This window comes from Littorina saxatilis, linkage group LG6 (genome assembly GCF_037325665.1).
Source record: "Littorina saxatilis isolate snail1 linkage group LG6, US_GU_Lsax_2.0, whole genome shotgun sequence".
Taxonomy (NCBI): domain Eukaryota; kingdom Metazoa; phylum Mollusca; class Gastropoda; order Littorinimorpha; family Littorinidae; genus Littorina; species Littorina saxatilis.
This window is the reverse complement of record NC_090250.1, coordinates 1,547,104-1,564,494: the sequence shown is the minus strand read 5'-3', so window position 1 is coordinate 1,564,494 and position 17,391 is coordinate 1,547,104. Positions and strand designations below refer to the sequence as shown.

The window sequence follows — 17,391 nt, the reverse complement described above, 5'->3', positions numbered from 1 at the left end:
GATTGGATACTCGAAAACGAGGGGACGAATGGCTGTCTCGGTCACAAAGCCAGTACATGTAACAGGTGCGATCATGGCGGAAGTGGAGTGGGAGGAGGCCCTTTCAGCGCTGTCAAAACTTTCAAGTGCACAAACTAGCGATGTAATTAACTTTTCTCATCTTTGACATTATCTGAAGTATATGAGCCAATGTCAAAAGGTGCTGTCTGACAGCTTCGAAAATCAAAGTACATCCAAAGTAAAATGACTGGTGTTTTGAGTTGCTTAACACATTCAGTATATAGTTTCTAAAGGAGAAAAGGGAAAATCTTTCACAACGGCTGTGTTATTTGGCCGTTAAGTTGAGGCTTGACGAGTGTCTCTTGTGGCATGTAAGGACATAAACCTGATTTTTTCCATTTTTTTCTAGAACTTTCATTTCTACTAAATTCTACTGAGCTCGCATATGAGTATTGGGGTGTAGATTAAATATAATCAAGGTAAAAGCGCATAAAATGTGTATGTTAGCAACATGAATTCATTTATTGCTATCACAGTCACAAACGGTATGTGCTCCATACAAAAGTTCTTTAATTTGAGGTTTTCTCAGATATTGTTGAAGTCAAAGCTTTGAAACTTCACATACTTGTATGATTGTATGACCTCCAGACATGGTGAGAGAGTAGTTGACCTTCGTCACATTTCAAGGTCACGGCGGGGTCGTATTGGGTCAGAAAGTGATAAATTGGTATTTTCTCGAAAAGTTTTAAAGCAACAGCTTTTAAACGTCACACACTTCTTTGTTGAGATAATATCCAATCCTGATGCTCAATTTGGTTTACTCTTGTGAAATAGCAAGGTCATAGCAGGTCTGTCTTAATGAGGAGAAAAAAATGTATCATTGTTTTTTATGTTTTTGGGGCTACATCTTTGAAACTTCCACAATAATGACAATTCCTTTTTATTTCTTCTTTTCAAAAACTGTGATTATGAAGCAGTCATTTGATTTGCTTCTGACTGCTAGCAAAAAAAAAGATAGAAATTAAAAATTGTGGAAAAAAAAGGAAGATTGACACACACAAAAAAAAGTGTCTAGTGTGACATTGTGACGACAAAGCTTAAATTAGCCAGAAATGGTACCAAACTTCAAAATATTGTGGTTATTTTCATTGTTTTTCCTTTTCACCGACAGTTTTTGTTCAAAACTGGTTCTTTTGTGTATCTAGTTGAACAACAACATTTTTTGGAAGCTTTTTTAAAGTTTGAGTTTTTGTGACGCAAAGAGTCACGCTAGACACGCAATTTTCAAACTTTAATAATTTCTTTAAAAAGCGGACAAATGGGAAGAAAAACACACAGAACTATGTATTGGGGTTCATGCAATCATTTGGTTTAAATCCAACTGCCCAGAAAAAAGCTTATTAGCATTTTTTCTAAAACTATCGAGAGTACTCAAACACCTTGTCAAAATACGTCCCTAAAAAGCACTAATTTGTGTAATGAATGAGGAGCAGAATTTTAACTGTTTATAGTTAGTCTTTGGTTTTTCTCTGCGATCATCTTTATTCATTAATCTCTCAGAAAAACCAAAAGTTCCATCTGAGTGTACATTCAGTAAATAGTTACAGAACTTATAAAATACCTAGCGTACCCACAGCACCTTTTGACATTGGCTCAAATGTCCCCGGATCTCCGTTTATATTTGATGTAGATTACTTTAGTGTTAATGACACAGGGTTTTTAAGCAAGGTGCGAGCTGAAAGTTTGGTGTTGACAGCAATGATGAATGAAGAATTCATAAAAAAAGACTTCTTACTCTCTCTCTCTCTTTTCTTTTCTCTCTCTCTCTCTCTCTCTCTCTCTCTCTCTCTCTCTCTCTCTCTCTCTCTCTCTCTCTCACACACACACACACACACACACACACACACACATGCACATTGGTCTGCAGTGTGTGTGCAATGACACTAGACAGCCACAACCGAAGCTGAAGCTTCTATATCTTTTTCTTTTTTTGTAACACTAACAGTAATGCAGGTCTTTGTATTCGTTTCTTTCTTTTCCACCAGCTGTGCCATTCGCTGGCTGAGCAGATCTGTCACAACAGACCCCCTGCTCCAGATGCGTACCTGAAGTCACTGTCGCTGGAGGAATGGTGGGCTTTAACAGGAGTGCTGAGGAATTTCCTCACCTCATCTGTCAAACATGACAGAACAAAAGATCAGGTAGGTCTATAGATTCTTACTCCTGTTCAGTCTTCTTCAAGAAATAATGTCTACTGTACGTGAAATTTCCAGAATGTCTTCACCAAAATTCTGAATTTGTCTACTACTCCGAAAATGTGTATAATAGACAAAGACAGGGCTGAATATTGGCGGTCGCCCGATCACCCCCGGCGGGTTCAAATCGCGTCGGGCAGGTTTGAAATTCCTCTGAAATCGCCCGCCGGGGGTTCAAATTTCGCTGAAGCACAAAGTCGTTAGGCAACGTAGTTAATTGGAACAGCCGGCGAACATATAACAAATATCTCTCGCGGGCGATCTCAAAATCTGTCACTTCTCTACTGCCCACTCATCCCCCCCTCTCCCCCACTTTGAGAAGGACTCAGGACTACCACCAATCAAGGCCAGACACAGTGGCTAGACAGCTACCCCCCTCCGCCTCACTTGACCCCCTCTCTTATCTTATCCTGCGCTGACCAATCCTTCAGAGACTTTCCTCTCAGATAAAAACTGGTCATTGACCCAGGGTAAGAAGGTCAGTGTCTGGACAGGCAGCTGTGTTCAGATTGCAAGTACCGGTCATTGACCCAGGTCTCAAGGCCAACCAGCTTTTACAATGCATCTGCCTTTGATCTGACCGCCCATCCAGAGCAAACATATTCCGCCTCTGTATTTTTCCTTTGATGTGCCTGCAATGTACCACTGATCCAATTTCTGGGAAATGTATCTAGTCATTGACTGCAGGGATACTCATTAAGACCGTTTTCTAAAATATGTTAACACCAGCTTTGCTGACCAACTTAGTACAAGTAGTGACAGTACTACTGCTGTCAATTATTTCCCTTCAACTAAGGAAGTAAAAAAACAAACCGATCCAGTATATGTGATAAAGAAGAAAAGACAGACCTTCAACAATAGGATAAGGGGTGCAACTCTGCAACTCTTCTGAATCAAAAGCATAAAGATCACCTGTAAACAATTCTAGGATCAGGAAATCAGGAAATTGGGCCTTTTACACCTGGGCTATTCTAGGCGACCTTGACCTTGGCCCGCTGTGCCTCGGGCAAAGTCAGCCACTTTTGCGCGTTGTTTGAATGGTGGAGCTGTACGATGGTGCACAAACATTGCTGTTATGGCGTGTGTGGAAGTGATTTAAGACACCGTGAGAGATCACACATGGTCGGTGTTGGATGGGTACCGTTTTCCAAACCATCTAGAGATTTAGAAAAGTGCCGAAAATGGATTAAACTATGTGGAAGAACGATCGAGAGGTTCAACATCGAAAAAGTCAACAAAGACACCAACATTTGCACAAAACACTTCGTCGGGGGGCACTTGAAAATGACATGCTGTTTTTCTTCATAAGTATAAATGGAACAAAAAAGATTGTACCATGCTTTGACTTTATGTGCTGAGAGAGGAAGAAATGGTTTTAATGTAGCTTTTTCATATCCCCATAAACCAAAGTGTGATACTGCAGCTAGTTAGCAAAACAATTTCATTGAAAAACTAGACAGCAAGTGACACATAGTCTACAAACCAATGAACACGAAGGCATTTAAGAAACAGGATCATTCTTTTAATCTTGTCTAAAATTTTGAACATGAATCTCACTGCAAAAACACAATCTAACAGAAGTGGCAGAAAAACAAAACTACTTCAGCATACAAATGGCCCAAAGAATATGGTCTGAAATCAGACAAAAAGCATGACAGCTCGGTGCTTGCAGTTGCATACAACAAGAACACAAAAATGAAAAAAATGGTCAAACTGAACTATGTGTCGTTCAAAGGAAAAATGGTTTGCCTCAAGGAAAAAGACTTGAGAGACATCACATAACTGTACAAGCTCACAAGAACTATTGGTTGTAATCATGAGTACGACTAGACTGAAATGATAAATAATGTGCATCACAGTAGGCCTACTATTCAAGCACTAAAAAGTGCCTCTCACTAGCTTGTCACCAAATAAACAAAGTAGGTTGTAACAAAATTGCAGATTAATAAAAAAAATAGTTCAATCAATAGTATATATATATATGTGACTTGTCACACCTGACATTAAACTAGTGATTTCCATCACTATCCTTTTCAGGCATTAAAAATAGTTCAAAGCACCTAGCCCCACATAGAAGTAAGAGGCTCATTCACAAGCTAGTTAAAAGCTTTTCATTCTTTTGTTTTTCTCAAAAGAAAATTCATAGTATGACAACAGTATTCACAGCAGGCAGTTTTAAATCATGCAAGGGCATTCTCCAGGTGTGTTCACGAAATACATTGTAATTTTAAACAGAGACAATTTTCAGTTCACGCGTGAAGATGATTTTACTGACCAAGTTTCTCCCCATATATTTCATAACCCTGCAGGTGAAAATGGGAATACCAGCACAGAATGATTGTCAGTGAAAATTTAATACCAACACTTCAAACTACATCACTCATCATAAAACAGAAACTGTGACTCCAGAGTGGATTTAAATGAAAATCAAAAAGTGGAAAAACTCATACTCTGATAATTGACATTGTTGTCCAAGTGTTTCAAACTACATCACTCATCATAACTTGAACAGAAGCTGTGACTTGGATTTAAATGAAAATCAAAATGCGGAAAAACTCATACTCTGATAATTGTTGTCCAAGTGTTTCAAACTACATCACTCATCATAAAACAGAAGCTGTGACTTGGATTTAAATGAAAATCAAAACGCGGAAAAACTCATACTCTGATAATTGTTGTCCAAGTGTTTCAAACATCACTCATCATAAAACAGAAGCTGTGACTTGGATTTAAATGAAAATCAAAACGCGGAAAAACTCATACTCTGATAATTGTTGTCCAAGTGTTTCAAACTACATCACTCATCATAAAACAGAAGCTGTGACTTGGATTTAAATGAAAATCAAAACGCGGAAAAACTCATACTCTAATAATTGTTGTCTAAGTGTTTGTGTGGTTAAAAAAAACCAAATGTACCTGATCATGAATGAAATCAGAGCAACCCATATGTTCATTAACCATTCACTGCCACTGGTCCATACGTATACTCTTCAGTTTCAAAAAGGAGATGGGTATTGAAGAGGCAGTGCTACTGTTAGTGATTCAAAGTGCCATACATCCCATCCTAGTGCTGTGAAATGGGGATATATTCAATATTTCATGGAAGCTAACTAATATTTGCATGTATGCATGCAAACATACTGTGACAGTACTAATACAGTAAAAGCATTATTGAGGGTGAACAGCCTGCTTTGCTTGGTTTCAGTGAGGAGTAACAATACTAACAATAACAATATGAATAATAACATGCCTATGTTGTGAAATGTAAGTACTTGCCACCCTCCCCCCCCCCCCCCCCCCCCGGACACTGGCAAATCCCAGCAGAATGTCCCCATCTTCGCTGACGATTATGCACAGTTTATATGAGGAAGTGTGCAGGTAGGTTGTCTGCCTCTGTGTCGGTTTTACCTCCGCGGTGTAGACGAAAAACTTTTCCACTTCTGCACATGTATGTATCTCAAGTTGAGCACATGGCCATAAAAAAGGCGATATATCTTCAAAGGATTTGTAAGTTTTCGCCTTCTTCTGGTCGAAATAGTTCTTTTTCTCAATCAGATAGTTCAGGATGTCAACAACACCGATCCTGGGTGCGTTTGATGGGTCACTTTTTTCTTCGGATGTAAAAGGATCGCGTGGTGGAAATCCGATCTGTCGAAGTTTTTCGGAAAGGTTTTCTTGCACGTCCTGTCTTGTAAAATCCGGATCGATCGGTAGTTCCAACTGCTGTGCAGTTTTTACAAGTTGCAGCAGACCATCTCGTCTGTATCCAGTAACAGTATCGACAGCGAGTTTGCCCGTACCCAAGGGGAGTAACTCGAAATGACTCAGCGCGCGGTCAGCTGTAAAAGGCCCTATTGTTAATGGTGTTGATATTATGCCCAGTTATAATTCGGATCATTCACCTGTGTCTTTATGTTTTAATACTGACATTGTAAAAAGACACCGACCACTATGGAAGTTTAATAACTCACTATTAAAAGATATAACATTTGTTGGATTGGTCAAGCAGGTAAACTATTAGATTTGAAAATACAATATGCTGTACCTATTTATGAAAGAAATACTATACATTTGATTGAGGATGACAATTTGGTGTTGATGATTGATGATCAATTATTTTGTTTAATGATTTTGTTGGAGATGAGGTCAATGTATTTCCTACGCCTCACATAAAAAAAGAGAAAGTGATATGAAAGAAAGAAAAATCCTTGCTGAGATTGTATGTTTTGGAGAATCAGGTGAATGAAAGTAATGTACAGTTGTTAGAACAGAAGAAGCGAGATTTGGGTGAAGTGCGGCAGAAGCGAGTCGATGGTATTATTGTGAGATCACGTGCCAGGTGGATTTGTGATGGTGAGAAGAATACCAATTATTTTTGTAACCTGGAAAAAAGGAATTATGTGCAGAAAGCAATGTGTTTTGTACAGACTGAGAACGGGGTTATACATGATAGTGACCTTATATGTAATGAGGTCAAGTGTTTTTATGAAGAATTGTATTCCACAAGAGACACAAATTTGGTAAATGAAACGATTGATGAAAACTTAGAACACCCAGCACTTTCCAATGAAGAAAGAGATTGTTTGGAAGGGAAAATTACCATGCAAGAAATGATGGCAGTTATTAAACGGTTAAATAACGACAAAAGCCCTGGTTCAGATGGGTATACAGCTGAGTTTTTTAAGTTCTTTTTTAAAGATCTCTGTTCTTTTCTCTTGAGATCCCTGAATTGTAGCTTTGAAAAGGGAGAGATGTCTATCACCCAGAGACAGGGTGTTATTACCTGTATACCAAAGGATGGAAAGGATAAAAGCTTTTTGAAAAATTGGCGACCCATTACACTGTTGAATGTAGTTTATAAGATTGCTTCATCCTGTATTGCTGAACGGTTAAAGTCTGTGTTACCAAACTTGATCCATGAAGATCAGACAGGCTTTATTAAAGGAAGGTACATTGGCCAAAACATAAGGTTATTATATGATACTCTATTTTATGTGAATAAGCATAACATACGTGGCCTCTTAATGTGCATTGACTTTGAAAAAGCTTTCGACAGCGTTTCTTGGTCCTTTATTGATAAATGTTTGTGCAAATTCAACTTCGGTGATGACATTAAAAGATGGATTTTCACTTTTTATAATAATATTAGATCATGTGTTTCTGTGAATGGTAAATATTCCAGTTGGTTTGATGTACAAAGAGGTACCAGACAAGGAGATCCATTGTCACCTTATTTATATCTAATATGTGCCGAATTTCTGTCCATTATGATCCGCCAGAGTACAGAGATAAAAGGTATAAAGGTGGCAGATGATGAAATATTAATATCCCAGTTTGCAGATGACACCGCCCTGTTTCTGGATGGTTCAAAACAATCATTTTGTGCATGTATGAACGTTTTAAAGCAATTTGCCTCTATATCCGGTCTGAAAATGAACTATGAGAAAACTACGGCAGTCTGGATAGGCTCACATACAAATTGCAATATTAAATTTATGCCGGAACTTATGCTCAGTTGGAACCCTGTAACATTTAAAGTTCTTGGCATTGTTTTTTCAGTCAACCTAGATGACATTATACCCCTTAATTATGAACATAAATTGGTAGAAATTGAGAATTTGTTCAGGTCCTGGTCCAGAAGAAATTTAACACCCTTTGGAAAAATAACAGTTATTAAGAGTTTGGCACTGTCTAAGTTAACTCATCTGTTTATGAGTTTACCAGACCCTGATGATAAGTTTTTGTTTGATTTGAATAGGTTATTTTTTTCATTTCTATGGAATGGTAAGAAAGATAGAATAAAGAGAACAACAACATATCAGTCGTTTGAAGAGGGTGGGCTTAAAATGGTGGATTTGAAATGCTTTTTGTCAGCTCTGAAGATATCATGGTTACAGCGAGTCCTTTGTAGTGAAGGAAAAGTAACTAAACTTCTGAAAGCTCTGTGTCCACTTGTACATAACATTCACAAGAGAGGAGGTGAGTTTGGAAACATATTGATGCAAAGAGTTCAGAATCCTTTCTGGAGAGATGTTTTCAAACATTACAAACATTTTGCATGCAAATGTGTCCCCATCTCCTTGAGTGATTTTGCTTCAGAGCGTCTGTATTATAATGTACATATTTGCATAGATAAAAAGGTTATTTTTAACAGGAATTGGATGGAAAATGGCATTATTACAGTCGGTCACTTGATGAGAGCTGATGGGTTTTTGTCATATAACGATTTTAAATTGAAACATCCAAATTTACAACTGAATTTTGTTTTTTTCGAGGGCGTTATGCGCTCAGTTAAGAATTTTCATAAAAGACTAAAGTTAGATGCAGTTTTAAACAATGTTTTTCATATTGGTGATGATGTTGTATGGAAACAAATAGCTAAAGGTGGAGTAAAACATATATATACCCATCTTGTGAAAAATGATGGCAATCTACAGTGCATGGAAAAATGGGCTAATTTATTGAATTTTGATGTAAATGTTGGAAAGGTATTTCTGACAATAAGGCGAACTACACAAGACACATACCTAAGGTGGTTCCAATATAGAATACTATATAGAATTTTTCCCACTCAACGCCTGTTATTTTTGATGAAAATTTCCGACACATCACTATGTAGCTTTTGTACACAGGAAGAGGAAACCTTAATACATTTGTTTTGGGAGTGCACAAGAGTTAAGCTTTTTTGGGCTGATTTCACAGAATGGTTATGTCAAAATTTCACACATTGCAATAATTTGAATTTGTCAAAAGAGCTTGTCATTTTAGGGTATTTAGACAACTTTCATACGGATGCTGTTCTTGATTTGTTTATTCTCCTTGCCAAACAAAGTATATTTGGAGCCAAATTAAATAAGACAGTCCCAACACTAAATGTTTTTGTGAAAATTGTTAAAGAAAGGTTTTTGATCGAAAAGTATAATGCTAGTGTAAATAATTATTATGGTAAATTTGAAAAAGAGTGGTGTTTATATAGACACTTTTTTCATTGATGCTATAGGATAATTGTATTGATTGATTTCGTATGAACATTTTTGAATGTGATACCCCCTGACCCATTTACTCATAACAGGTTATACAGTACTTTTATGCCGATAATTAAACCCCATGTATACTTGGAGGCTAAATTGTGACCACCGTCCCCACCTACCTCCCTCCCCTCCCCCAACCTCGGTTACCCCCCCCCCCCCCCCCCCCCACAACCTCAGCCCCCCCCCCCCCCTTCCATATCCCCTGTTTTTTCAACAACCCACCCTACTGTCTATGTCTGTGTCTTGTCTAGGTATGTACGTGTATATACGCTCTGTTGATAAACTCGGTGTATGATGTATGTTATGCTGTGTTTATGTGTATATAAAGGAAATAAAATGTAAAAAAAAAAAAAAAAAAAAAAAAAAAAGGATCAGGAAATCTGAACATCTGTTTGTTTTCATTAGGAAATAGAAATGAAATATAATGCTTTTGATTATTTATGACTTAAGCTGTGGTAAATTTGGCTGGTATGCAACTTTTATACTTCTGCTTGATCTAACAGTAACAGTAATATTAATAACACACACATAAAGAAAAATCCCGCAGTGGGGCACTGCGGTTATGAAATTAAAGGTCCCTCCTGTTTTTGGAACCGCAGGAGCTTTCTAGTTTGCTGTTAGGTAGATTTTTGGTTCCTCTTTCCTGTCATGCTCTCTTTTTCTTCATGAATTCTTTTCCTTTTTCTGCCTTCTTGCTCATTCACCTGTATTTTTTCCAAAAATCTCTTCTCTTGCCGCTTGTCTCGCGATTCATGTATAGTTTAATCTGTTAGTGTTCTGATGTAAGTCCAGCAGTAGATAGGTTAAGCCTATTTTAACATACTGGAAACTGGTAATCTTCCAGTAGGTATTAATTTAGTTTTACTAAAGCCTGCTGGGACACAAGTAATGGGTTAGTGCATTTGTAAACAGGAATCGCTTGACAAGTGGCCCCCTTCATCCCCCCCTTCCTCGTCCTGATATGGCTCTGCGTAGTCGGCTGGACGTTAAGCAACAAATAAACAAACAAACAAACATAAAGAAAAAGAAACAAAACAAGAAAGCAACTTAGAAAAAAAATTGTAGTCAGCTTTTTATACTTGGTTTTACACAACAAAAAACATAATTTAAATTAAAAAAAATTGCTGATTTACTCTTTTGTTTAAAGTGTGTGTTTATGTGGTCAGTAAAGTTCATAAAGGGGGTAACTTTTTGTGAGGTTTAGTGTGTGATTGTGTGACAGGGTGTGAATGTTGTTTTGATTTCTTGTTTCTTTGTGGCGGCTTTTATTTTAAATTCTTTATTAAAACAAGGTTAATTATCATTATATTAAAATATAGCATTTTAGTCATCAAGTTTTGTGTGTGTTTGTGGTAGTTATTAGTAGTGCAAATCCACATGTATGCATAATAAGTATGAATGTACGTCTTTTGTGTATACATGGTTAGCACGCGACGAGCCACTGGGGCAGTTGTAAGAAATCCCGGCCGGTTGGGATTTTGGGGGGCCGGTTCAATTTTAAAGTTAAGGTACACCCCTGCAAAAAGACATCCTTGTTCCAGTGATCCATATCCCGGGGGCCCGGTAGCTCAGTTGGTAGAGCACTGGACTTGTGATCGGAAGGTCGCAGGTTCGAATTCGGGCTGGGACGGACACGGGTCAACTTTATGTGCAGACCCAGAGACGGTAGCCATGTCCCACCCCCGTGTCATCACAATGGCACGTAAGAGACCTTGGTCATTCTGCCATAAGTGCAGGTGGCTGAATACACCTAAACACGCAGACACCTGGGTAGCGCGACTCCGTTGCTGCTAGCTTTCCACTGGGAGGAAGCGACCCGAATTTCCCAGCGATGGGACAATAAAGTAATGAAAATGAAAAATGAAAAAAAATGAAAATGAAATGGTTACTCTGTAATGTGTATGAAAGTGTATGTATGTATGATGTAGATGTGTGCATACATGTGTGTGTGTGTGTGAGAGAGAGAGAGAGAGAGAGAGAGAGAGAGAGAGAGAGAGAGAGAGAGAGAGAGAGAGAGAGAGAGAGAGAGAGAGAGAGAGAGAGAGAGAGAGAGAGAGAGAGAGAGAGAGAGAGAGAGAGAGAGAAACACATGCACACACACACATTCTGTCTTTCTCACACACATGTACACACACACACAAACACATGCGTATGTACACACGCACACACACACACACACACACACACACACACACACACACACACACTCACACACACACACACACACACACACACACACACACACACACACACACACACACACACACACCCAGGATGAGTAAATTCAAAAGGTAAAATAGGAACCAACCTGCAGTTACATTTACAATGAATGACAATTCGTGAAAACTATTATCAGCATTTCAAAACATGTCACTGACTTCAGACATATTTTTGAGCCACATCTAAAGTTAAAATGATCATTCAACATTTTTTTAATTTAAGTACTAATTACACCTAGATTTAGGACATAGCACAGACACTGTAAAGTAACTAACTGGTAGTTTTGATTTATTAGTTTTCACGTGCAAGATAAAGTTTGTGTCTGGTCATGGTCTTGGTCGACAGGCGAAGTGGCGCAGTGGTAAGACGTTGGCCTCCTAACCGGAAGGTCAGGAGTTCGAATCCCAAGCCGCACCCGCCTGGTGGGTTGAGGGTGGAGATTTTTCCGATCTCCCAGGTCAACTTATGTTCAGACGTGCTAGTGCCTTATCACCCTTCTTGTGTACACGCAAGCGCAAGACCAAGTGCGCACGGAATAGATCCTGTGATCCATGTCGGAATTCGGTGGGTTATAAAAACACGAAAATACCCAGCATGGTTCCTCGAGTTCTGTTAACGCGCCTAACACGCATTGTTGAAAGGAGCTTCAGGAATGCGAAAGAATGTGTATGAGTGCGCCTTGAGTCACCAAGTGGTGAGATATGTGCGCATTATAAATTCTCTTATTTATTTATTTATTTTGGTCTGGTTATTTCTGTTGTGTGTGCAGATGATTGAAAGCATGAAGGCGGTGCCGGAGGAACAGAGACTAGTGATAGCAGAGGCAACGACAGTTCACAGAGAACAGCTGCGAGAAAGACTCCTGGAAGACACCACAGCCATTTCTCAGTGTCTGTTGCGAGACTTCGACTGGCAGCTGAAGGTGAATGAGATACTTGCTGATACACTGGTCCCCATGTTTCAGGACATACATATATATATATATCTTGAAAAAAATAAGGCCGTTAAGGAGAGGGGGTCTTAAAATGTACAGGTATTATGTATGGAAAATCTGAGAAAGCAGTTCTTCTTCTTCTGCGTTCGATGTTGATGGCCGTGCTAAATCCTCAGACCAGTGGCTGCCAGGAAGTCCGCAGTCTTGCGCAGTTCGTCGGCAGGACCCCAGAGTTTGGCTCCAACACTGGTCTCTTCTTGCCAGAACTTCTGGCGTATTGTCTCTAGATGGGGGCAGTTCTGGAGAATGTGCTCCGGAGTTTGCTCTTCCGAGCCACATTCACAGTGTGCGTCATCCGCAAGGCCCAGTCTCTTGAGGTGTTTCTTCGGTCCACAGTGCCCTGTCCTTAGACGGAAAATGGTGGTTTGGCTTCTCTGGTCTAGTTTGTTGATGGGGTCTTCCTGTGGGTTGTAGTCTCCGTTTCTCTTTTTCCAGTTTTCTTTCTTCTTCCGTTGTAGAAGAGTCTTGGCTTCTTTGTACGAGGTGGAGTTGTGTGGTTGGGGATGAGAAAGCAGTGTCATTTTAAGACATGTATCCAACAATTCAGAGAAACTAAGGCATGAAAAAAGATATTGTATCTTCTCTTCTTCCCGATCGCTCAGACAGGAACTCCGGAACTTCTGATGAAGTTTGCAGTACAGCGAAGACTCTGCAGGGTGCCAAAGATCTTCTCCTGAACTGGTGTGTCCGCAGGCCATGTTTCTGCTCGTAGTTTCTGGTGGATTGGACAGTGTTGGAGGAGGTGTTCCACTGTCACGTCTGCGATGCCACAGTGGCACACAGGCGTGTCCCCAATGTGGAATTTTGAGAACATGTGCTGCCTGAGTCTGCAGTGGCCGGTTCTCAGGCGCACAATGATGACCTGGTAACCATATTGTGTTAAAATAAGAGTAAATTTACAGACACTGTGAACAGAAAATGTAAGAAAACAAAGGTTTTTTGATTGGGAATGTCTTCATGGTGTTCAACGTTCAATGCCGGGGTGTTGTACTTATAAGTTGGAAACTGCTTGCTCTTGTGCAGTTGGTCATGTCTTCAGACAAGCTTGCATCCCTGAACGAACCACTGTTGAATGTTGACCTTGACCTTCAAGATGGAGCCGGCGACAGTCGACAGGTGACCATTGAGTTGGACCAGGAAGAGCTGAAGAAGCTACTGACTTCATTAGAAGGATGTAGTAAGGTAAATACATTGCTGCTTGGAATTTAAAAGAAACAAAACAACAACAACAAACCAAGCTCGTTGGACGATTTTGTTGACGTTGTCTCTTAATCTTTGCATTTATTTTTGTTAAATTGTTAAATGGGCTTTCATCATGATCTCTTTTTTATTACACTCAATTTAAAAACAAGTCGCGTAAGGCGAAAATACAATATTTAGTCAAGTAGCTGTCGAACTCACAGAATGAAACTGAACGCAATGCCATTTTTCAGCAAGACCGTATACTCGTAGCATCGTCAGTCCACCGCTCATGGCAAAGGCAGTGAAATTGACAAGAAGAGCGGGGTAGTAGTTGCGCTAAGAAAGATAGCACGCTTTTCTGTACCTCTCTTTGTTTTAACTTTCTGAGCGTGTTTTTAATCCAAACATATCATATCTATATGTTTTTGGAATCAGGAACCGACAAGGAATAAGATGAAAGTGTTTTTAAATTGATTTGGACAATTTAATTTTGATAATAATTTTTATATATTTAATTTTCAGAGCTTGTTTTTAATCTGAATATAACATATTTATATGTTTTTAGAATCAGCAAATGATGGAAAATAAGATAAACGTAAATTTGGATCGTTTTATAAATTTTTATTTTTTTTTACAATTTTCAGATTTTTAATGACCAAAGTCATTAATTAATTTTTAAGCCACCAAGCTGAAATGCAATACCGAAGTCCGGGCTTCGTCGAAGATTGCTTGACCAAAATTTCAATCAATTTGGTTGAAAAATGAGGGCGTGACAGTGCCGCCTCAACTTTCACGAAAAGCCGGATATGACGTCATCAAAGACATTTATCAAAAAAATGAAAAAAACGTTCGGGGATTTCATACCCAGGAACTCTCATGTCAAATTTCATAAAGATCGGTCCAGTAGTTTAGTCTGAATCGCTCTACACACACACACACAGACACACATACACACACACACGCACGCACATACACCACGACCCTCGTTTCGATTCCCCCTCGATGTTAAAATATTTAGTCAAAACTTGACTAAATATAAAGATAAAGATTGATCTTGTGTATTGTGGTATAATTTATAAAAGCAAACATACCTTGATGGAATTTGTGAAAAAAAAGGTCTTTTCAATAACTGTGCAAGAAGTTTACTTGTGAACTTTTTTTATTAGTGTATAATTTGTCCTCACCAGTCAAAGGTTGTTCATCTCTTGTTTCTCAGCAGAAGTTTTTGTCAGAAGGCTGTATTTTATTTAAGGGACCTACTGAAATCTTCTCCTCACATTGCATGCTGCAGTAATAGACGAATTCCTGAAATAACTGTGTCTGGTTTACAAGGGTTGTGGAAGACTTGCTTTCTCTTGTCTTTCCTTGCTTTTTCATTGAAACACTCATTCAAGCGAGTATTCATCTGATATTGCAGGCTTGCCTCAGTGTTTCTATGTTAACCCCTTCACTGCCACAGTATAACAGCATTATCCGAACGGTCTATGGGAAAGAAATGTGTTTAGAACCCCTACAAGTACCTGGACAGTGGTTACCTCCCATTTAGTTTTCAGAAATGTCCTGAAATGTTGTTGACACAAATCCCATGTATGAGATACGGTTATGGGCGTAGGACAAACCGAAAATGACCACGTATTACATACGGGGTGGGCAGTGAAGGGGTTAATAAGGGAAAGCAACTCTTCAACAATCCATAACAACTTTACAGAGTTATTTCCTAACATTGTCTATTCTTTGATACAGAGTTGAAGTGATAGAGGAACATAAAACTTGTTGTTCTGTGTGCAGGCTGTACAGCAACTTACTGTATGATACAACAACTTCATCGGCTATGTGAACAACAATTGTGGAGAAGGGACCAGTTTTATTTTCTTCACAACACAAATGAACAGTTTTCTGATGGTGTGCTCCGGATAGGCACAGATACATGTGGTGTACTTAAAGGTGGTCGTCTACATTTTTGCTTTTTTTCAATAATCTTATGGTTAGATTTCGCTAAAAGTTATGTCAGATGATGAATGAACCACAGGGAAAAAGTTATAGGAAAAAAAATATATGTAAAAAAAGATTTTATTTTTGGGTAGCGTGACTCACGCTTCCAATATTTTGTTTTCTGTTTGCTGAGAACATGTGCTTTGCCTAAAAATACTGACCAATCAAATTCATGTCACTATGCTTATAGCCACGCCCAAACAAGTGCAGCAACAGTTTGACACTGGAGCGCTGTCCACGCTTTTTTTTAAACGCATGAAATGCACGGGATTTGAGAGGAGTTTTGCGCTTGGCATTTTCCAAATAAGGATATATCCTACTATGAGTACTACGCTGGAATACTACAATGAATTTTCAAACGGCTACACTGGCTTCGTCTTTCCTGATCGAAAGGGGGTGTATTGTTGATATTTGTAGATAATAGACTCTGCATTTTAATGGTCAAATGGCGATTTCGGTATAAAAATGTAGACAAGGACCTTTAAGCATATTCCTGTGGTTAAGATCTAAATAGGCACTCGGCTCTCTGTACCTTTGTGCTGTTTTAACATTCCTACCCACAAACTACACAGAAATTAAGATAGACGCAACAATTTGCTCATACACACACACACACACACACACACACACACACACACACTTATTTATCTGCACCAGTTTTCTCTGGTTTCTGGCAACATACTTACAGGAAGTTTTACTGATTTTCAGTCAAGATCAAAATAAAATTTGAAAACGGCAGAAACAATCTGTGATGTACAATTCGAATTTTTTTTTTTTTCGTTCCAGAGAAATATGCACATACTGTATTACAATCCATAGTAGGTTTTATTTGTATCAGGTAAACCAGTAAGGGCACTGCACAGAGAATCCAGCATATGTTATCAACGATGATCTTGCAAAATCCAGAGCTGTCAGATTTATAGCATTGTTATTTTATCATTTGTGACCCTCCACTACAGAATGAGTCGGATGTCACCCCACAGGGTTCTGCGCTAGGCCTTATATAGGTCCGGGGTGTAAGGTATCAGTGTGAGGGTCACAGGCTTATAACTCAAAAAGTTTTCGCTCTTTTCTAAAACGGTTTTAACCACTGGATAGAGCTTCAAAATCTCTTTAAGAAACCGTAAAAATATAAAAAATCATGCAAAGGTGACATGCGACTCATTCCGTGGTGGAGGGTCACATTTGTTCAAAATTGTTTCCATGAAAAATGGGGCTGCAGGAATTAGACCATGATAAACTGAAAGATTCGTGAAACCAGGTGTATGTTGAGTGAACACAATTTGCTTGAGTGTACGGTAGAATGGTAGTTATGAGTGTTTGTAAGTGGTTAAGCATATAGTGTTATTTTTACATTTTGGCAGTTTATTTGATGTTCTTATTTGTATGAGTGGATGCAAGATGAGAAAAAGAAAAAAAAAATAACATGACATGTTATTGGCGTTGTGCTTCGTTATTCGTTTTGACACGTGAGTGCAGTATTGTTTGGTCTTTTTGTTGTTACTTTAGTTAATTCATGGTATTGTGCAATAAATGTTATAATGAGAACAACAGTTTGTTTGCATTGTAAATGTGAAGCATGTGATACATTGTTTGTCTTCCTCACTCGCCCCTCTTTTATTCTGTTTCACTCTCGCTCAGTCACTCTCTCTCTCACACTCTCTCACACACACACACACACACACACACACACACACACACACACACGTTTAATGAA

At 38.7% G+C, this 17,391-nt stretch overlaps 1 protein-coding gene across 1 annotated transcript; it reads left to right on the top strand.

Moving 5' to 3' along the window:
• The first annotated feature begins 36 nt into the window (after positions 1–36).
• LOC138968267 (COMM domain-containing protein 8-like) lies at positions 37–17,225 on the top strand. Its single transcript, XM_070340830.1, has 5 exons — positions 37–142; positions 2,046–2,201; positions 12,276–12,428; positions 13,524–13,682; positions 15,471–17,225. The coding sequence occupies exons 1-5, from the start codon at positions 74–76 to the stop codon at positions 15,492–15,494; spliced, it is 561 nt and encodes a 186-aa protein (XP_070196931.1). The 5' UTR covers positions 37–73; the 3' UTR covers positions 15,495–17,225.
• The last annotated feature ends 166 nt before the right edge of the window (positions 17,226–17,391 follow it).